At 40.0% G+C, this 23,238-nt stretch overlaps 1 protein-coding gene across 1 annotated transcript in view; it reads right to left on the bottom strand.

Moving 5' to 3' along the window:
• The window catches only part of MYO16 (myosin XVI), a 491,528-nt gene that overhangs the window by 430,839 nt on the left and 37,451 nt on the right, over positions 1-23,238 (bottom strand). The window contains exon 2 of the mRNA XM_063102217.1: positions 9,528-9,598. Coding sequence (XP_062958287.1) covers positions 9,528-9,598 — 71 coding nt within the window. The remainder of the gene's footprint in view (positions 1-9,527; positions 9,599-23,238) is intronic.

The raw sequence follows: 23,238 nt of genomic DNA on the forward strand, positions 1-23,238 counted from the left end.
GTGCAAAATGAAAATGTGAGCCCTCTTATTCAAAAATTATTAAAAATTTCAAAATGGTGACAACAGAACTCAAAACCAAGTATGGCATTCTTCTAAGGCCCTGTGTGACCGTGTAGGTCACATGCCCATCAACGGGCCCAGGATTGCCATGCCTCTTTCCTCAGCTGACTTCGCAGACTTCCTCAGGTCCACATTTACTTCTCCTTCTACTGAGCCTCTGGAATGCAGCCCATTTTAAATAAACTCTTCTCATCTGGAAATTTCCAGGGGATCTAAATGGAAATTAATCTTCCTGAAAACCCTATCTCTTCTGCAACTGTCTCCAGTGTACATAAAATTATTTTCCCACAGGATCCTAAATAATGCGTGGACATTTTCTGAGCTTCTAGAATCATTTCACATTCACTTTAATGAGCTTCTTTCTAAGATTCACTCCATCCTTACAGACTACCCTCTTCTCCCAACCCGGCTACTCCACTGTTTCATGGAAGACTTGGAGACCGAGACAACAGGCCTCTCTCCAATCTGAGCACTGTCAACATGGGAGGTGTCAATAGCACTGGATTGCCCACCGTACAAAATAGCTTCTAAGTGGCTTCCCTCCTGGTCATTGGTCTGCACCGACCGCTCTGGCCGGCCATCAGCAAGATCAGATCCACTCGAAATATAAAATTCTAATATCCCAATCTACAACCACAGTACCCTATTCTGCCTCCTAAAACAGCCTGAGAGAGCATTGTGATGAATCACTCCTTCCTATAAGGCTGCTCATGGAATTGACTTGATCCTGGAATTGAATTGATCATATGATTGGAAAGTGACAACTAACACTTTCAAACTGAATCAGCAGATCACATCTTCTCTGGGAATGTGTTCTTTCCCTAATTTTTAATTGTTTGTAAACAAAGGTAATACTTATCAGTGTACAACACCAGAACAATGTATTATTGACTCAGCTGAATAGACTCTGAAAACCAAAGAAACCAAATGACATTTTTGCTCTGTCTTGATATGAGAGGTATTTTCTGTGTTTTAGTTCTTCTGGCTGGCTCACAAGAGTGTCATGAATAACCCAGGCCTATCACTCATAAAATTAAAAAAAAAAATTCAATACAAATATTTAGAGTTCACACATCAAATTCCGTGGTTCAGACATGAAAGTTGTCTTTTGCCGTATTTTTAAAACAAGGGTTGAATCTATTGTAACAATTTTCTCAACGTCTGCACATTTTACAGCGAGAACTTGAGTTTCACTTCTCTATGTTGATTTTGGAGCCACTGTGGCAGAGAAAACTAGAGAAGAGGTACTGGAGACAGCATCCAGTTTGATCCACAGTTGTTTATTGAGTGAATATCATGTGCCAGGCATAGTTCTACTACTAAATAAGTAATTTAAAAAAATCTCTCTGAACTTTTTGGTAGCTACGGAGAGAGGGGAAGTGAGGTGGTTTACACGATCAATTTGGATTAGCTGCAGTCCATTTTCTTGTCCTATGTTTATGTGTTCTTAATAGTTAAAAAAATATCTGTAACAAGAGACACAAGAGACAGAGACAAACGGGGGGGTGGGGAGAGAAAGAGATTGATTCACAGAAGTAGCAAAATTAATTTGATTCTGCTGCAATTTTCCCAAATTTTTGACATCACTCTGAAACTTCCATATGATCCTTTCCATTCAGCATGGATACTGCAGGCCTCTTCTGCCACTATTTCACATTGAAGGATTATATCATTGCTGTATCATCTTGAACAGACTTCTCATCATTTTTGCTTTTCTCATATCTTTCCAAATATTATACTCTGGACTACCTTGCCACAGATAAAATACCCAGAATATTTTTATTTGAATTATAGTTATTATTTCTTCCTGCATTCCAGAGAGCCATATCTTCCAGCCAATTGAACCAGACTCTAATGATGAAAAAGGTCATTTCTAAAGAGATTCAGATATACTACTGATACATATCCAGAAAATTTAAAATCCTAATAAAACCGTTATCATTTTAAGTGAATTTAAGGTCTCCTTCTTCAGCTGCAGAACTAGTTTGCTACATTTTAAATGGCCAAGGTTTTATTAGGCAGTACTTTATTTCAGGCACTGCACTTGGCCATGTGTATTGTATGTTAAGTTGAATGACATTGCAACTGCCATTGAGAAACACTTTAATTCAATATTCTGTTATTGACGTTATGTATAGTTTTCTGTGGACTCACAGTGGCAGGTACCTAACAGTCTGATAAGAATTGGACAGTCAAATATGAGAACACAGGAGCTAGTCCTGATAGATCATGAGGCATTTACCAACGACGGGCAGAGGCTGGAGGTGAGAAATAAATATATATGCACTGAGGACCTAGCATTTGCCCTGTGCTGCACTAAGCCAGTGGGTCAGTGTTAGGAACTAGATATCACCTCTAAGTCAACAGCCTGCATTCAAGGAGAAGGCAGTCAAAAGAGAGCTGAGGTGGGGAAGTCCAGGAGCCATCGGGCCATCTTGGTGGAGGACCCAAAAGTAGAAAACAGCATGAACATTACTAAGGAGGCATGAAAATAGCCATTTGTGAAATTATTAGTAGTATGGCAGATCTAGAGAGCAACATAATTACTGCTGTTTAAAGAAGGCCTTCTTGAGTGGGTGAGTTTCAGGCTGATACCTAGAAAAACCGTTCTTGGTCCAACACTCCAATTTGTCCTAGAAAAGCTTCTGCATCACTGGTTTTGAGGCTGGTTGGTTGCAAGTTTTCGTGGAGGGGGCACAGTTCTACAAGAAGTCTGTGCAAAAATGCCTTGTTCATCTGCCTTCACCCTGTCAAGAAAGGGTTCTGATTCTTAATAAATTGGGTTCCCCTTGTGCTTGCTTTGGCAGCACATATACTAAATTGGGTTCCCTTGTTGCAGAGACATAAAAACAAATTGAAACAAAACACAACAAAAAAGTCTAGCTGGTAGCTTCACTAGGGCCTTTCTTATCAGTAGATGTTGAGTCGATCAGGCCTCTGTGGTGTATTCACTCAAAAATGAAAAACTCAGTCCCTTTAATTTCTTGCAGCATTCCAAGAATCAACACAATTTGCTCTTCTGCTGCCCTTTTATGCCCTAAGACATGCACACACAGGTAGTCATAATAAAAATACATTCACTAACACCAAGGTCAAGGGTTTGAATCCCCATACCAGCCAGCCACCAAACAAAACAAAACAAAACAAAAACCCCAAAAAACTAACAGCAACAAAACCTACACTCACAGTGCAGATCAAAGTTGCGATTTTCATCCAAGATTCAGCTGGATACTGTATTAATGATCTAAAATCTTAGACTGCAGTCTTTCCTATTATGGATACTGTGGATCTCATGAGCCAAAGAGATGTTGGATTTTAAAGGCAATTTGAATTTCATACTTAAGTCCCTTCCCTGGGAAAATGTGAAGAGCCCTTGACTGGCGTGCACGGCCACTCTCCTTCCCGTTGGCCAGCACTCTGCAGCACCCTGCAGTCGCTCAGCCTCAGACGTGAGCATTGCTCCCCTCTCTCCCCCGCACATCACTTGCCCTTTGCTCCCTGCTGACCATCCCATATGGTTGACCCCAAACCACATCCCCCGCGAAACTCTGCGGGAACAGAACCTGGAGAGGGCAGCCTGTCCTCTGCTCTGATTGATTTCCTTGCTAGAATTGCCCCTGCAGCTTCTGCCCTTCATCCTCTGGGAAAGCAAAGAAGGGGAGGAGTTAAATGGCCAATCCTGGGCCGAGCCGTGGCGCACTCAGGAGAGTGCGGCGCTGGGAGCAAGTGCACTCACTGGCTGAGCGCCGGTCACGAAAAAGACAATAAATAAATAAATAAAAATAAATGGCCAATCCCCTGAGGCTCTGGTGGGGACAGCGCAAGGTGGGTGACTTCCACATTCCAACTCTTGTTCTTGAACACCTAGATGTTTTGAAAACTAAAATATTTCTTTAGACATTTTCTCTAGAATCCTGGTCTCCCATGTCCCTTTAAAATATAATATTTTCTGCCCAATCTTGAAGATATTAAGGTATCGAACCACCTCAACTGCAGTAAGTTGCTCATAATCTCTGCTTCTCACAGAACCTGAGATTCTGGAAAAACAGTGAAAGCTGAGAGCGGCTCACGTTAGAACAACAGATGTTCTTGTAAGGGCAGCAAAGCTTTAAAACATTGAAAGTTGAAACTTCTAATAAAACATAGCCCCAACGATTTTTGTATTAGTGTCTTTTATTATATGAGACACACATGTTTATTATTTGACATGTTCAAGCTATATGTAAAAGGAAAGAGTAAAACTTAAAACAACTTGCCCCCTTCCTCCAAACAAGACATTTTGTCAGCTATAAGAATTATCTATCTTTTAACTATCTGATTGTGCTGTATTCACTACTCTCTAACCTCCTTTTGGCATTTTACCAATATGGTTCTGATCTATTTTCATATCTGTTATAGCTCAATATTCTTAACAGCTACATGAATTCCACTGTTTAAATGCTTAACTTTATGTTAAAACTAGGATTCACTTGGCTCAGTCAGAGCATTTCTTTTTTCCAATGTATTTCACTAGAGCTTGGCTGTGCTTTGAGGCTGTGACAGCACAGAACTAAGACAGGGTGCATGACACTCTCCATTCGAGAGGGTTCCATTATCACTGGGTGCACCTTCTCAGTTGCTCGTTTAGAGAGGCAGTAACACCAAGCCCCTGAAACACTTTTAAAAGTCTTATGCATTTCTGTTTAACACTCCATAAACATAATTGCTAACAAGGAATTGAATCTGAGGTTTCGTCTATGTGTCCTCATGAGACTAAATTCCCAGGGTGCAGACATGGTTACTTTATCATTATTCCCCTTCTGTCTGTCACAGAGCCCGATACTACCATATGTCTGACACATGCATTATTTAATGAACGGTAAGTAAACAGACTAATTCAGATGTATTCGTTGAACATTTATTAAAAAGATAAAGAGGATATATGACCAAAACTATTAGAGCCTATTTCTCAAACACCTACCTTTAATCCTGTGGGAATTTTTAATCTCTAACATAAAAGTTCGTACAGCACTTCTAAGAGAAATGTCTTACAGAAATCTTCACTTTGAAGAAGGTACTCAGTGAATAATAATTGAGTTAAATAGACACAACTCCGGGAAATCTCAAAAATTTCCGCAGCCTATTCTTGATGCTCCGTGCAAACATGTGCTGCATTTCCCTCAATGATATTGACCAAAGAATGGGTCATTAGAGTGTCGGAACTCCAGGAGCATCAGGCTTCCGAACGTGGGATGCAGGAACGCTGGGGCGAGCCGCAGAACTACTTGCACTTGACGTTTAAGACGGCTAAATTGCCTTTTTCGGTGCCTAAGGCATTTTGAAACCCTGTAATTTTGTCTCTCTGGCAACCTGCTATTTTTCAGTTGTTTTTATTTACTCAGGAACCCCAGGAAAAGGAGACCAGCACTGAGCCCGCACCCCTTCAGCTGCTACCAGCTTACCCTTTGCTCTTCCAGATGTACCCTCCTCCTTGCCTGAGTCTCACAACCACGCACAGCAACATAAACATGCAACATCCTTGCATCGGGTTGAGGATTGATAAAGTGTTCCCCATCTACCTGATCACTTTAACATTCTTATTTATTTTTTCTTTTGACTCTACCATTTCTGAATTTTTATACTCTGTTACCTGGGCTTAAAATAAGTACCTTGTCATTAACCATAGAGATCCTTATTTCCCTGCAGCCCATTCATTTCTTCATTTACTGTGTACTGACTATTTACTATGCACCACAGGCTGAGAATATAAGGGGGTCTAACACAGTCACAGTTTTTGAAGTTTCAGCCTAGTGGAGAGAAAAAGGCACATGTTCCGTGAATTATAATCCACTGTCACAAGATCTTTAGGAAAGCAAAGACCTTGGATAATAGATCCTTAAGTCTGACCAGGAGGGTGAGGGAAAGCTTCATCACTGACCCAGTCAAGTGGCAGTCAAGTGGCAGTCAAGTGGTCTCAGTGTTTCCGTTTCTGTTATCACCTGCTCACCCTTCTTCCAGGTCTGCTGCAGTCAATGGTTTAGTCTTTGTGTCCCCCCGAAACCCTGACTCAGTATGAGCACAGAAGGTGTGTTTTGCAATTTTTCACCCTCAGTATCTATCACAGTGTCAGATGTTAATTAAGTAGAAACATTAATTAATTAACTTACCTACTCAAGAAATCTACTGAGCATCTTCTCAGTGCCAGGCACTCTCCTGGGCATTATAGATGAAATAATTGTGAAAGCATGCCATATCCTTGCTCTCAGTGAGTAAACAGAAAATAGTCACAAACACCTACAATCTGTTGGGTGGCAATCATGCTAAAAAGAATGAGGAAGAAACAGATAAAGAGACAGACATGGAGCTGATTGTGAAGTGTTTGTGGCGGGTTACTATATCCTACAGGGCAACCAGCGAAGGCTGTTGTGTTGGATGACATTTGAACAGAGACCCACAGCAAGTGAGCCACTGAGCTACGCAGATAACGGAGAGGCACATTCTAGGTGAAAAAACATCAAGAAGCACGGAGCAGGACCACGGTCCTCATGTTTAAGGAGCAGCACAGGGGCCGGTGTGGGTGGAGCAGAGAGAGCAGGTGTGGGGTGATGGAGACAAAGTCACCATGAGGCTTGGGGACAGAGGCCATCAGCAGGACTTCAGATTCTGCTGAGTGAGAAGGGAAGTTGTGGGGACATTTTGGGTAGAGGAGTGACATGATCTGGCTGTGCGGCAGAAATAAAGTATGAGTAGAGGACAGGGTGGTGGTGCCCAGGTGAGGAGGGATGGGGGCTTTCTGGTTTTATTTCAAAGACCAGGAGAGCAACTCCTGATCTCATGATTGGTAGGATACAAGTTTATGTGCTAATTAAAGTCAGATACATTATATGTATATATATGTATGTATATATGAAGTTGTAGCCTCTCCCCCTCCCTGTCCTCCTTTTCTCCTCTTCCTCTCTCTCTCACACACGCACACACACACACACACACACACACACACACGTGCACACACACAAAGAAATAACCCTTTCCTGGTAATATCAATGATGACTTGACCTGGTTTGTTCATGGAAAAGATCTATCTTCCCCTGGAAGATGCTAACATGCTCGTAACTGAACTTCCTGATAAACTAATGATAATGGCCAGAAGGGGAATCCTTATCTATGGAAGGAAGGCAGAATGTCCCTAGTCTAGGATTGCTTACAATTAAAGCTAGCATTTAAGGACTAATGAGGTATGGCTCCCTGAAAATATCACATAAAGCATGTAATGATCTTAGTATAAAATGGAGGGTTTTAAAATCTAAACACTCCAGAGAACGAAAATGTTACTTGGAAATCTCTCCTTCCAATGTTGGAGAGAAATTGCCTATATCCTTCTGCAAACTGTCTCCTATCAATATTCTAATTATTTTTCTGTTCTGCTGAATACATAATATGACAACTTGCGTTCCAGATTTCTTGAGCCTTTGATAGGCACAAGTTTCTCTTTTATGCAGTTTTTTCCAACCTTGACTGTACATTAGAACCACCTGAGGAGCCTGGAAAAATCCCAATGGTCAAACCACATCCTCCAAAAATTAAGTCAGAATCTCTGGGGGTGGGGCTCAGATTGGGAGTCAGGTGTTAATATTTTTATGGCTCACACATGATTTCAACATGCAATCAAGGCTGAGAGTCCCTGTGATGTTAAGGAACTTCTGGCTGATTGAGTGCAGAACCCCACACTGTAGCATAGTTTGCTATAACATGAAGAAATACAGCACAATATTTTTTTGTCTTGATAGACGATCCTAAATTAGATTTTTATCTTATGGTTATTTCGGTATTTTTAAAAATTAATGGTGATTTTGGTATTTTTCAAAATTAAGCTCCTATCTTTAAATTAGTCCTTGTTGGGCTAGGTCTCACAGACCCTTCAAACCCATTGTACAGACTGGGTCACAGACCCCTCACATGACAGGCTGTGTCACCGGACCCCTCACATGCCTCCTGGGTCACCAAACCCCTCACATACAGGTTGCAAGGTAGGTAATTGGGAAAGATCCCAGGAGCTGCAGGCAGATGACAGGGGCTCAGAGCTCAGGTTCCTCAGCAGCAGCAGCCTCCAGCAGCAGTAGTGGCCTCCCCATAAACCCCTTGGGACATCCCGGGGTGGGGGGCACTGTGGATCAGAGCCATTCATCCTTTATACTTGTAAAGTGAGGTAAATCATAACTAAAGCCGAAATGTTTCATTATTTTAGTTATTATTTTAGTTATACTAAGTTTTCATTTATATTGTCAGAGCTAGGACTCAGACCCTCCAAACCCATTGTACAGACTGGATCCCCAGACCCCTCACATGCATGTCCATGCTAGGTAATTGGGAAAGATTCCAGGAGCTGTTGGCAGATGACATGAGCTCAGTCCTCAGCTTCCTCAGAGGTGGCAGCTTACAAGTCTGGGAGCTTACAGGTCCGGCAGTGGCAGTGGCCTTGCAGAGGGTCCCAGGGGCACTAGCAGCAGCAGCCTCCAGCAGCAGTAGTGGCCTCCCCATGTCTCCCCACGGAGGTGGGGTGGGGAGGCATCCCACGGATGGGAGGTGCCGTGGATCAGAGCCACTCATCCTTATACTTAAGTCCATAACCCAGGACACCTGGGTGCACATGCGCAATTACACTAGACGATAACCAAGGAACACCTGAGTGCGTATGCCTGTTTACATGAAATGCTTGGCAAGATTCTGAACATCTGAGGGGCCCTGACCATTTTTCCTATATTTTCCCAACAATACTTAAGTCTGATAACCCAGGAGACCTGGGCGAACACACGTAATTATATTAGAAAATAACCAAGGAACAGCTGAGCACATCTGCATATTTACATCAAATGCTTGGCAAGATTCTGAACCCCTCAAGGGATCCTGACCATTTGTCTTCACTTTTCCTACAGTCCTAAAGACCACTAAATCGAATAACTGTTGACATTTCCTCTTAATTTTTTCCCCTAATTGAGCAAAATTTCTTGCACAGGAAACTAATATAATAATATTTCTTTGTTTATGCAGTTATTTGTTTTTCCACTTAATGATGTCCTGCTGTGTTTTCTGAAGAATATAAGGTAGATTTTATTCATGTTTTTACAAGCTGAGTCTCCAGCAGAATAGAGTAAAAACTCAGAGGAATGAAAACCTGTAGGAGCAAAAGAAAGGATGTCTACCTACTACTGGATAATTGATAAAATATTATTTTACTTATTTATTGAATACTATCCATTTTCAAAATTGACATTTTTAGGGTGCAGACTCTAACTCCGTTTGTTAAAGATTAGTTACAAACTTTAATGTGGGAATGAATATTTATTGCAGCTCATTATCCAAGCCTGTTAAATACAAATGCATCATTTTCCTGGTCACCATCTGACAGATGTACACTTTGTTCCTGAGTTTTTGCCCTGAATGTATTCCTGGGGCCACCGCACACTTGTACTGAGAGTTGTGGCTCTTACCAGATGGAGTAGGGACCCTCCCGAGGAAACGACAGTGTGCGGGTCCGCCCCCTCCTTCAGGAGTCGAAGCACTGGAAAAACAAGAGAGGAGGATGTAGTCAGAACAAATCTTTCTTCACCACCCTGAACCCAAAGTTGTGGCATTTCATTAATACCTAAAATGCAAAGGGTCACAAAAGCCAGAGCAGAAGGACTAAAGGCCATCTGGCCTTATTTCATGTGTTTGTGATTGGCAGTGTTCCTCCTCCTGTTCGAACCTATCCCTGGGTTTGGCAATACAATCACCTATTACAGCCATGAAGACCAAAGAGAAAGTGGAACAGGTTTTTGCAATGTATTGTTTGGAAGTATCTAGTTTATGATCCTTTGTAGAAAAAAAAAAAGTAAAAAGAAAGAAATTACTTCATTAGGCTCATGCGAATATTAGGTCACTAAATTATTTGTTTTCATTTGTTAAGACCCATTGGCTTAAAACAGTAAAAGTTCACAGTTTGCACATTAACCTTCCATTTGTGCCATCAGCCCTCAGCAACGCTTCTACCATTTTCATGAAGCACTACAGGACAAAGCTATGTATACTCAAATTAGTAATGTCAAATAAACCAAAATACATACCAAGCATCAGAATAAATTCAATGTTGAAAGGTGACCTGTGTTTGCATTTGAACAGCAAAGGTGAATCCATCAGTGCATGGCATGCCACAGAGCATTAAGAGATTGATTGTGTTTCAGTCTCTGCTACTTAAAGTGGAACTATTAAGACAAGCCCTATAGAAAGGTTCATCAGTTCCTCAAGGCACTAAACTGGTTTCCACTGTTAATAGCGGTATCATAGTTTAATAAAATGCCATTATTAATTTTTCCACAAAAAACATAATTAAAGTAACAGTTACTCTTTTATTTCATTATAACACAGATCTGTACAAAATGGCTCAGAATCAAACTCATACCTCACTGAGGCATGCTGTCTTTCCATTAAATTTCTCTGTAACCTGACATGTTACCTGAAGGAACTTTCTTTTCCGTGCATCCCAACTCTTTTATGTGTTTCACTGTCTAGTCTCTGACTTCCCCAACTCTGCATATCATAGAAGACATTACGAGTCTCGGCAGACGTAGTTCCTCCTGCTAAGTTTCCTCTACAGGGAGACCACCCTCTTCTACCGTGTGCACTAGTGTGATGGGGGGAGACAGATCCCCACCCTGGGAGCCAGATGAGCCCATCCAACACTGCAGGTCACATGGCAAGAGCAGAACCAGCCTTCCCCCAGCCCAGTGCCCTCTGTACAGCCCCTCTTGAAATCAGAGCACCCTTAGAAGTCCAAATCTCTCTTGCCAGAGAAGTCAGACACATTACCGTTCTCTCTGACCAAGAGAAATACTGGGCTTCTTTGATTGTATGACCTGTACAGTCCTCTCCCAGAAAAAAAATTCTTGGACATATGCCCCCATCTATTCAGTTATCAAGTGACTTTCCTTTAATGTTGCCTTTCTTTGATCAAGGATTTAGTTCTTCTTGTGACCTAGATTCTGCTAATGTTTGGTAGTTTGTTGCAAAAATTTTCTCAAAGGTGGCAAACTTGTAGTCAGCTCTAACCTGACATCACCAGTTGTATTCATCCACTTACTGGGTTATCTGCTTTCTCTTTTTTCCAGTATGAGAAAGGTCTAGGAGGACAAGGCCACTTCCTCTCTGTTCTTCACTGTATCTCTGAGAACATCTCGTTGCATGGTACAGAGGGGAGCTCTCTCTCCCTTTCTCTGACTCTTTCTGTGCATAGACAGAATTACTCATGGACTTGTTACCCATAAGTTTAAAATCCCATTCAAGACAACAGAAGGAGCTGAATAGACATTTTTCAAAGGAAGACATACAAATGGCCAACAGGTACATGGGAAAATGCTCAACATCACTAGTCTTCAGGGAAATGCAAATTAAAACTGCATTGATATACCGCCTCACCCCAGTTAGACTGGCTATAATAAAAAAGACGGTGAATAACAAACGCTGGTGAGGGTGTGGAGAGAAGGGAATGCTCCTGCACTGTTGGTGGGACTGTAAATTAGTACAACCACTATGGAAAACAATATGGGGTTTTCTCAAACAACTACAGACAAACCTTCCATAGGATCCAGCAATCCCTCTTCTTGATATATACCCAGAGGAATGGAAACCATCATGTTGAAGGGATACCTGCACTCCCATATTCATTGCAGCTCTGTTTACAATAGCCAAGACATGGAACCAACCTAAATGTCCATCGATGGATGACTGGATAAGGAAAATATGGTATATACACCATGGAATACTACTATGCCATATAAAAAGAATAAAATTCTCTCATCTGCAAAAACATGAATGAGCCTGGACAAACTTATGTTGAATGAAATAAGCAAGGCACAGTCGGATAAATACCTCATGTACTCACTCATGTGTGGGAGCTAAAAGAGAAAGAAGGAAGCAAAGAAAGACCACAGTGATGCATTGGACTTGCAGAGGGAGAGAACATTCCTTGGGCTACTAAGTGGAGTGGGAGGAAGAGGGGGGAAGGGGAGGGAGGTTGGGGCTAATTGGGTGGGGGACACAGGGTACAAATGCCATTTGTGGTAATGAGTATGCTGCCAGCATGAATGTGGCCTTCACACCTTGGGCCTGAGTGGTAATGATCAGCTTTGTATCTCATGAATATTCATAACCAATTATATATATATATATATATATATATATATATATAAAGACAACAGAAAGTTCCTTAGCTATGTTTGCTGATGGTTTCTTCAGAAGATAGATAAACAGCGTTTTTCCTTTGGAATGTATTCTTTGAGCAAATGAATTCATTCATCTTGAATTACCAGATACCTACATAGGACTTTAGTCTGTACAGTACAGGCCAACTGTGATCTCACTACAAGTACAGCACGAGGTAGATTCCATCATGTTCACATATTAGTGAAATGTGGTCAGACTTTTCTGTAGACCCACTGTGGGTGCTCATCGTGAATTACACATGACAGGAGGCAAGGATTCATATTCCTCAGTTGTGGGGCTGGGCAGACGTGCGTGGAGCTTGGCCTCACTGGGGGAGCTGCAGGACCTCATGCCTCAGTTTTCTGCCAGTAAAACACTGGACGAGGACTGGACTGCTCCACGGGGGCGTGGTGAGAATTAAACGAGACAATGTATGTCTGTTAGTACGAGTGCCACAAGTAATAAAACCACATAACAATATACCATAGGATCCACATTTTAAGGTTTATTCTCAACTTTCCCCAAACCTTCTAATTATTACATGTTGAATTTAAGTTATTAAATTTAGCATTATTAACTTGAAAGATGAATGTACAATTTATCTAACAGGAAAAGGGGCATAAAGGGAAAAATGTACAAGGAAAAAGAGAATGCTGAGCGTCTGGGAGTAAATATTCATTATCTTGGTTTTTAATACAATCTACTTCATCGTAGGACTGTATCACTTAATTTTTAACATAGGCATTATTTCACTGTTTCACAACCAACTCACGAAATTCATGAAATTTTGACAGTGGGCCCTCAGGAGGGGGCACGGGTGAACTGCAGCCCACTACAGGGAGCGGCCACGAGATGGGTAAGAAGCACTGCCCAGGAACGCCAAGGCATGGGACGGGCACCACACCCAAGAACTCCAGAGGTCCCTCCTGCCACAGCAGGAATGAGCCACCGCAACTGTCCCCCGTCCCCCAGCCAGAAACCATCCTAGGGAGAAAAGGGATGCGGCAATTGAGCACTTTGGCTCTTTCTAGCTAGAAGAGTTACTTTCTGACAGGGCCATTTACATTATCAGACTGAACTAAATTAGAGCCACAGACTGAATGTTTGCCCTTGTGACCAAGGGTGAGGACTCAAGAATAAGACAAAATCAATTACAAGTACTGACCAAAAAAAAGAGGGAGGGTATTCTTCACATGTGCAAATGGTGCTGTGAACTAAATTCTATGACTCTGCTGAGGGTTAACAACTGGACATTGTAAGGTACCTAAATATTAAGATATAATGAAGAAAATGTCACTTGCGTAATAATTTATAACAGAGTTCTGAAAAAGAAGGGCATGTCTTTATAAAATGAACACTTATTGAACACTTTCCAAATGACTTATTGTCAGATAGAGTCCTCAGCACTTCATTTATAAGAATTACTTTAACTTCTGTATCTTTATAATACAGATAATGTAATTGTCACTATTTTATTAATAAGGAAACTGAGGGTCTGATAGATTACGTTGGTGCTCCAAGGTCACACGTAGCTTGAAACTAGAAAACTCAAGCGGGGCAGTATGTCTCCAAAAATTGTGTTCTTAACCAAAAACAGCAGCAGAGTAGTGAAATTTCAAAACCACAACAGAAATCAGGACCTATTTTAATGGTCCCAAAATTACTAATTGTGTGGGAAAATACCCATATTTAGATTAAAATACTATCTCCAAGAAGATATGGGTTCAACACAACCATGTAATAGCATGATACAAATTGCTCATCAAGGGAAACACACCACCCCTCTGAGTCTTTCTGTTACCCTAAAATCTGAAAGGAAACAGCCTAAGGAAAAATAGCCATCTGGGGACCAACAGAATAACGGAGCTTAGGCTTCCTTTTATAGTGTTACTGTTTGGAACTGATTCAGCATTTATTGCATATTTGTGGCTTCATCATCAAACTTGAGCAAAACTCCATAGAGATTTCTGTGCGTGAGGCATAATTTGATATTTTTTAAAAAATTCAGTTTCTAAATCTTTAGCTATTGGGATAAAAATAGACTGAAATGCATCATAAAATTTTGCTAAGGGGCTTTAATAGAATATGCAGCTAGTCCACACCACCACCACCACCAACTAAACCCAACAGTCCTCTGGTAATCAGCATTTATTTTATGTTTCTAAACAGTTCCATGATTTATCTGTGCTGATTATACGTAATGCAAGCTCTTTGGAGACGTTATTAGCTGTTGCGGGCATCTCATTGCATGGCAATCTCTACCTACTGTCACACAACCTCAATGATCGTGGCTCCTGCATGCAAAAATATGTTACATTTAAAGTCAACAAAGGAAAGAAGAAAACAAAACATAACTGGGTTCTAAACTTTGTCCCATCTAAAAGGCCTGCAAAAGACATTTTCTAGAGAGAAGGAAGAAAATAATCATGCAAGGGCACTTCAAAAAGTACATGTAAAATGGAATTAAGAGATAATGCTAATCCTTCCATGAAATTTTCGAAGACCCCTGGTATGTCATAAAATGTTACCAATTGCTTAACCTGGTTTAAGTGTATATAATAGTTCTTTGTGTTATCTGGGAAACTATTTTGTAAGTTTGTTCTTATTTCTAAGTAAAAAAGTTACATTGAATAACAACAACAAAAAATCAAACCAATGCTATTTTTTTTGTCTGAAATTATAATGGCAACATCCATGTGAAGACTTCTAAAAACGTAGATGTGAGAATTTCCATTGTGGAGAGTCCTCCGTCAGAAAGCAGAACGGCGGGTGCCAGGAATTGGCGGGGTGGGCTGGGGGTGTAACGGGGAGTTAGTGTTTGAGGGGGATGGAGTTTCCATTTGGGAAGATGAAAAAGTTCTTGAGATGAATGGTTGTGATGGGTGCGTAACATTGCAAATGTACTTAATGCCATTGAACTGTACGCTAAAAAATAGTTAAATGGTGAATTTTAGGTTTTGTATATTTTATTACAATCAAACAAATGGAGAAAAGAAAAAATGTATCATTAGTATGTCAATAAAGAAAAAAGGCAGAAAGCAGGAATATAGAAATTATGCTATCAACACCACAGAAACGTTTATTTTCACAGCAATGCTACAGAAATACAGATTTACTTCCCTAAGTAGAGCTCAAATTTTAGGATGTCTAAAAATTACTTGAGGATTTTTTAAAAATATATTTTCCTCGTTCAGAGTTTCTCAATCTACTTTTTTTTTATAATTGCCCCCCAACTCCAACATGAAATTGTCAAACCTCAGACATTCTGTATGTTTGCTCATAGACTGTGTTCCTATGGAGGGTAACAAATTCTTCTTATAGCTGAGGTTTTTCTCGCACAAGAACCAACTTTTGCACCGTTGGGAGCTATTTCTACCCCCTTTAGAATCATGCCCTAGTCCCACATCCTGATTACTCTGATTCAGTAGTTTTGGGGTAGGACTTAAAGTCATGTATTAAAACAAAACACACAACCAGAAAAACCACTCCGGGAGATTCTGCTGCCAATGGCTCCCTAAACACATTTTGAAAAAATAACTGCTAGGATTTTACAGTCTCAGAAAATTACTTCTGCACACCTCATTTGGAGCAACAGAATGAGTAAGCTGCAAAGTTAAGAATGAATGGAAGATTCTTTCCTCTTAATGTGTATTGACAATCGGCTCCTGCTGCTGTGTGTACCACAGTGTCCCTCAGAAAACAGAACTTATTCCCAGTAAATGCATATAGAGCCAGTCCTCCCTGGCCCGGATCTTGGGGTAACTGGGCAATCTGACAGGAGGAGGTCATGGCCTCAGCGGACAGGGAGGCCTCAGGTTGGTGAGGGTCTGAGTCTGGGCAATGGTTCTCAAGCCTCACTGTGCTTTAGAACAGTTGGCAGACCTTTATAAAAATACAAACGCCCAGGTTCTGTCACCAGATTTGTACATTTAGTCAGTCAAGGACATGTCCATCTACCCCTATGCTTCTTAATGATCATAATACTGGGAAGGCTGGGCAGCAGGAGAAGTCCATGCCCAAAGGACTGAGTAGCTTGTTCCCAGCCCAGACTGGCAACCATTCACAGGAGAGGCTAATCAGCTTCTTGAAGCTCACAGCGATGCCCTGCCTGAAATCCTTACTCAGGAGAGTTGTTTGCTCACATCTTCAGTGGCTGCTTCTGACTTGGATCAAGTCCACATGCACAAATGGACACTCAGGAATACTGCCAGCCATCCTCATGCAAAAGGACACCCGTGACCCGTGAGGCTGGATCTGGGGTCAGTCTACACTGGGTTTCCAGATTTAGCAAGAGAATGGTCCCCAAATTAGCGAGGTGCACTGTGGAAGCAGGTAGTGGATGACACCCACCTTAGCACAACTGACCTACCAGGCTTCAAGCACTTAAGACTAACTTCATATCACTTTGTCAATGGGTGAGTCACTTTGTCTGCTTTCCTACCCAACTTGGTCAAAGATGGATGTTACTAAAGACTGGAGGCTGTAAGCAATTCCAAGGTCCTTATTGCTGGGGTGATCCAGATTGCCCAATCCCAATGTAATTGTGCAGTTATAACTAATGAGACAAATACTTAGTGTCTTTTATGCACTGAGCACCGTCCTAGGAGTTGGAGGTACAGTAGAGAAGACAGAAAAATCCTGCCTTTGTAGCATCACTTAGTGGAAAAGACAGAAGACAAATGAGATAATATTTACATAGTAGAGGAATTTGTAGTGCTTCTTGAATCAAGGGCTGAATATCTTGAATCTGTTTCAAAATTATTTATCTCTTATCTCTTCTGCTGCTTGTAACCCGTTTCATTCCTTCTGCCCTTCAGGGAGTACACTGACATGTATATTCAGCATTTTCACTTTTTTCCTTATATCTTTTATGCTCTTTCTTAGTTTTCTGTCAGTACATTACTCTGGATATTTTCTACTGACCTGTCACAATGTATAATCCTTTTTTATGGTATGCAATCTACTGTTAAACCCATCAATTCAATTTTAATCTTTCATATCATTTTTTAGTTCTAGACTTTCCATTTGATACCTATATATAGATTTAAATTTTCTAGTGAAAGGTTCTGTCACTATTTTTTGCACGTATTGGTTGGAGTTACTATGTAATCAAGTCTGATAATTATATTATCTGTATCGCCTGTGACTTGGATTTGTAATTGTCCATTATTTCTCTTGGTCCTGTATGCCTGCTATTATTGATAGTGTTATTTGATTGAATGCTAAATGTTGTGGTTATTGTTATCTTCTTCCAGAGAATATGCACCCTAACATCTGGCAAGTAACAAGAGAGAAGAACAGGCACCCTCAGTCTAATCATGATCTGAACTGATCTGAGAATGAGTACAAGGTTCCATGGCCTCTGGTTTTGCTTACCCTCCTAGAGAAGCGCACTCCAGGGATCCCAAATGAGAGTCTCTGCAATTTTTTAGGGACCATCTTCCTTGACATGTCATGATTACTTTCTTTGTCTCCCCAATATTAAGAGATTGTATGATTAGTCTCTTTCTACAGGTAGAGAAACTGAGGCAATGATATCACTTTGTCACGTTATCCCTTTTTCACTAATAATGTCCTTATTTTTCTCTAATAGCAACTTTTATCTTAAAGTCTACTTCACCTGATGTTGACATATCCAGCTCTCTTTCAATTACTCTTTGAATGATAAATGTTTTTCCATCTTTTACTTCCAACTTATTTGTGTCTTTGAACTGAATAGGTATCTCTTATAGGCAGAATATAGTTGAATAATTTTTAAATTCATACTCCTAATCTCTGCCTTTTGTTCAATCCATTTTAATTAATGCAACTACTGATACAGAGGGGTTTATGCCTGTCATCCTGCTGTTTGTTGGCCTTATGCATTATGTCTTTTTGTTCCTCTATGCCTCCATTACTTCCTTCTTCTGTGTAAATAGGTATTTGCTTATGGGCCACTTTATTTCTCTTGCATTTATTTTTCTATATTATTTGACTTATTTTCTTATGGCTTTCCTGGGGATTGTAACTAATACTTTTATTATAACACTCTATTTCAGATTAATACCATCTAAATTTCTATAGTATTTAAAAACTTTGCTCTTATGTAGCCTTGGTCCCTACTCCTGTGCTTCGAACTTCAAGCCATTACGTGCATACATGTAATGGCTTTATGCACCATGTGTTCATTAACACAGACATGCTTTTTTCTGTAATTATTTTTATATATAACATAAGAATAGAGTAGCCAAAGTGTGCATTATTCTGTTTTTAATATTTACTTATGTGTTAAACTTTCAAGTGCTGTTTATTTTTCATAATTCAAGTTATAGTTTTGTGTCTTTCATGTCAGCCTGAAAAACTTCCTTTAGTATATCTTGAAGAGCAGACCAGCTAGTGACAAATTCTCTCAGTTTTTGTTTATCAGGAATGGATTTTCCCCCCCATTTTTGAAGGGTAGTTTTCCTATGTACGGAATTCTTGGCTGGCAGTCATTTCCTTACTTCTGGCCTCCATGGCGCATGTGGAGAAGTCACATGTTGATCTTAGTGAGAAACTTGTATATGATGAATCACATCTGCCTCGATGCTTTCAAGGTGCTTTTTGTCTTTGGCTTTTAACAATTTGATTATGTTGTGTCTAGTTGTGGATCTGTTTCAGCTTACCCTACCTGACATTTGATAAGCTTCTTAGGTATGTAGATTAATATTTTCCATCAAATTCAGGAAGTTTTTAACCATTAGTTCTTCCAATATTCTTCCTGCCACTTTCTCTCCCTTTTCTTACTGGTGGCTTCCCTCATGTGTATGTTGGTACGTCCCATGGACTGCCACAGGTCCCTTAGGCTCTGTTCATGTTTCTTCATTCTTTTTCTTTCTTTTCCTCAGACTGGATGGTCTTAATCAATCTGTCTTCAAATTCATTGATTCTTCTGCAAGCTCAGTTATTCTGTTTACTCCTCCTGGTGTGTATTTAATTTCACATTCTGTACTTTGTAACTCCAGAATTTCTATTTTGTTCTTTTACATCTCTTCATTGTTATTTTCTATGTGACAAAAAGAAAATAACCACCCTCATACTTTTCTTTAGTGACTCAGATGTGGCTTATTTTAGTTACTTGAACATATTTATAATAGTTCATTTAAAATCTCTTTTGTAAATCTAACGTCTGGACTCTCTCACGGACAGTTTCTGTTGACTATTTTGTTCTTTCTGTCAAATATCATAGAGCATATCTTCTTGTTTCTTTCTATCTCTCAGTTTTCTGTTGGAAACTAGATACCTTAGTCTGTTTTGTGATGGTGTAACAGAATACCACAGATTGGGTAATTTATAAAGAACAGAAATTTATTTTCTCAATATTCTGGAGGCTGAGTAGTCCAAGACATCCTTGCCAGCATCTTGAAAGGACCTTCTTGCTGCATCATCCCATGGCAAAGGGTGACAAAGAGAAAGAGGCAAAAAGGGGCCAAAGTTTTCCTTTTACAAGGAACCCAGTCCCATAAACAAACCGACTTCTATGATAATGGTATTAATCCATTCATGAAGGCACAGCCTTCATGGCTTAATCACCTATTAGTACTGTGACAATGGCAATCAAATTTCAACATGAGTTTGGGAGGGGACAAACGTTCAAACCACAACACTGAACATTATAAATAATAAAATGCAGAAACTTTGGAAATCAGATTCATGCTCCTCCCCAGGGTGGTTTGTTGTTTCTGCTTATAATTACTGTTTGTTTCATACTTTTTCTGAACTAAATCTGTAATGTCTATATTCTTTGTTGTGTGTGGCCATTGAAATCTCTGCTCAGTTATCTTAGTGATTAGCTGATGTCTACACATACTTTCTTAAATGGCTTGAAACAATAACTCTGTGGCCTTGCTGAGGAGCTCTGTGTATGTGTTGGGGCCTTCCTCTGCTGCTCTGGTAGACGGTTTACATCTTTTCCTTAGTCTGCATTTCCTGCCTGGGCAAAGCCTTAAGTTCAGCCCTAGGTGAGAGATTAGTGTCTTCTTTGGTGTTTGCTGAGGATACCCACAGCCCTGAACACATGCCCGGCCTTCTAGATTCCAAGAAATGTCACAGCTTTTCCAAATACGCCATGGACCTCTCGTTTCCCAGCTTTTCCTTTTAAGTGTTTTGATGAGATTCCTGTTGGTCCCAATTATTACTGCGGCTTCAGGCAGATGCAAATGCTAGACAATTCCTACTGGTTGTTTTCTACACATGACCAGGGAAAAAGTTTGTAGTGAGCTTATTCTGAGTTGGTCAAGATAAAAACAAACCTTGTGAGTGGGAGTTTCCAGGGAACTGCCAGACAGATGAAACAATGACAATTCTCTGAGAATGGGGCTTGCAGGGGAGCTCCAAACTCTTTCTGCACCTTCTAGTGGCCTCTAGATTTTCATGATTACCATGATGGCAAGGTTGTTAGTTTTCAAGACACTATGGAGCTAGAGAAAAGACGATGTAGCTAGATAAGCTAAAACACCACAAAGTTCACTGTTCTTATTGAGATTCATCCATTTTTATTGAATAAATGCTCGTCAGATTGTTGCAGGCCTTTGGTCAGTATCTCCAGATATTGCCAATTTTGTGTCAGAGTTCTTGGTGCTTCTATGGAGGAAAGATTTTCAATGGTTCTTTTTCTGTAATCCCAACAGTGGTTTCACTCATACAGTTTAACTTTAAAAATGACAGAATTCCTAATAATATTTAGCTCCCATTGAGAAGTAAAAAACAAAAGTAGCTAACATTAGTTTGAATAATAATAATTATTATCTCTTGCTAAAGATTAAATTACCAAGGTTCTAGAAGATGAAAAGACATTCAAAAAGACTATTATCAAACTCACCTGTCCTATGGAATTTTTGACATATATTATTGTGGTGTAAAGTGTCTGATAATAATAAGAAATTGTCTGCTAACCAAAATCAGTCCTAAATCATTAACTCTCTAAATATTACAGAACAGACTCAAAGTGACAGTTTCAAAACAATGTAAATTTAACTACACGTTTCTTTGTACCTTGATGTAGAAACAGTAAATCCAGAACGCACACAGTCTAAATAAATGCTTCAATTTTTTTCTTTTTCACTCTTTTTCTATCTAATCCTCTGCCAATTTATATTACGTAAGTTTAAAATGCTCTTTTCCTATGCCAAATTTTAGAAGTAACCTTAGTTTAAAAAAAGACTTATTTTGTAAATAAACAAGATGAGATACAGAACTGATGTTACCACTAACCTAGAATTCTGTTTACATCATGGAACAGTAAAAACAAAAAATTAAAAACTCATATCAATATTGGAGAAAATTATTAAAATGTGATTTTCTTGTATTAAAAGGATATATGTAGGTGTGCATAAATGGGGTCTTCAAAAAGTTTATAGAAATGTTAGTATTATCTTTTAATAATTATCCCATGAACTTTTTGAAGTACTGTCTTGTATACTATTTGAAGAGTAAGGCAGGGGGAGAGAAATAACACGACCTAAGGGTGAACTGGGGATGAAAAGACCCTCCTCCGAGGCTGGCAGTGGCTTAGGCTCTTTGGATTCTCCGGGCTTCAGTCTCCTCATCAGCAAGAGTGAAAACAACACAACATTACTGAGAAAAATAAGACACCACGTAAATGTTATGGACAATTATTACATATCAATTATGGGGACAGAAAGAAAGTTTAAAAGTGGCAACAGACAGCCTTTGAGAAAGCTTTCGCAAAAGGTGGGAATGATTGAGCTGTAGCTCTAGAAGTGAACATTTTCCAGTAAAAATCTCAAGTACAATTTACTGATTTAATTAGCCTCCTCTTCCTCTTTGTTCCTTTGAAACACGTCCTTTAGTCCTATCTTAAAGGTGTCTTCATGGAATTTAATTCACCCTCACAGTTTTACCATGCATTTCTTTTTATCTTAGAAAATTCTGTGACAATCTTATTTTATTGGGTTTTAATTAATTAGGGAGACTGAGTGCTTACAAAGCCTTTGTATTTTCCTGATGTGGGATTTGAGGAAAACCCACATGGTCATGAGATTTCCCAGACCCTCAGGAATAAGATCTAATCGCCGTATGAATTGCCTGAGGATACATCTAAAATTGGAAACGGCACTCAAATCTCATCATATTTATCTCATCTCTTCTTACGATACCTGTAGTAAACACACATGTACACTGCTTTTCTGAAAATTACCCCTCTCAACTGTCCAGGGAAGGGTCCTCAGGCTTATATCTTTACTGTCTGAATATTGCTGATTGGATCAAAGGTGGATGCCTGACCCACGTTGGGCATAATGGATTTTCCCAGGTGGGAATGTGTAATTGGGACATAGAGCCTAGTTATTGAATTATGGGCTCTAGACATGGAAGGTGATTTGAGTACCATTTGGAAATAGTCACGGTAGCTTAAGTGCAAACGAGAGAACAATCTGCAGAGGGAGAATGAAAGAGAAGAGAGAACAGAAAAAGCAAGAATACTCACTGGAGGGCATTGAGCCCGGAAAGAAAGTGAAGCATAGATTTCCTGCCTGCTTCCTAGTTCCTCGGTTTTATTGGAGGCCTTCCTGCACATTTGTCACTTAAGTTTTGTGGGATACCCCCTTGTTCTTACATTGTGTGTCCTTTCTTAAGCATGAGTTGGTTTATGTTTTTTTTTTTTTTTTTTTTTTTTGTATAACAAAACGCTCCCTGACTCAGCAGTTAATACACCTGTAGTTAATTAATGGAGTGGCACATAACTTACTGTCCAAGCCAGGATAATGTGGCAGTCAAGAGACACTATCATTACAACTGAACAACAGGTGTAAGTTAGAACTGTCTGGGATAACTGGTTGCAAAGTCACCCTAAATTGTTGATAGCTTGATGGGAAGGCCCTGAACTAGGAGGGGATTGCGAAGGAGGTTTCAGCCTAGATGGGTCACAGCAGATTATCTGTTGCCATGTAACCAACTACCTCCAAACAGTGGCTGAAGATGACA

Source organism: Cynocephalus volans, chromosome 7 (genome assembly GCF_027409185.1).
Source record: "Cynocephalus volans isolate mCynVol1 chromosome 7, mCynVol1.pri, whole genome shotgun sequence".
NCBI lineage: Eukaryota > Metazoa > Chordata > Mammalia > Dermoptera > Cynocephalidae > Cynocephalus > Cynocephalus volans.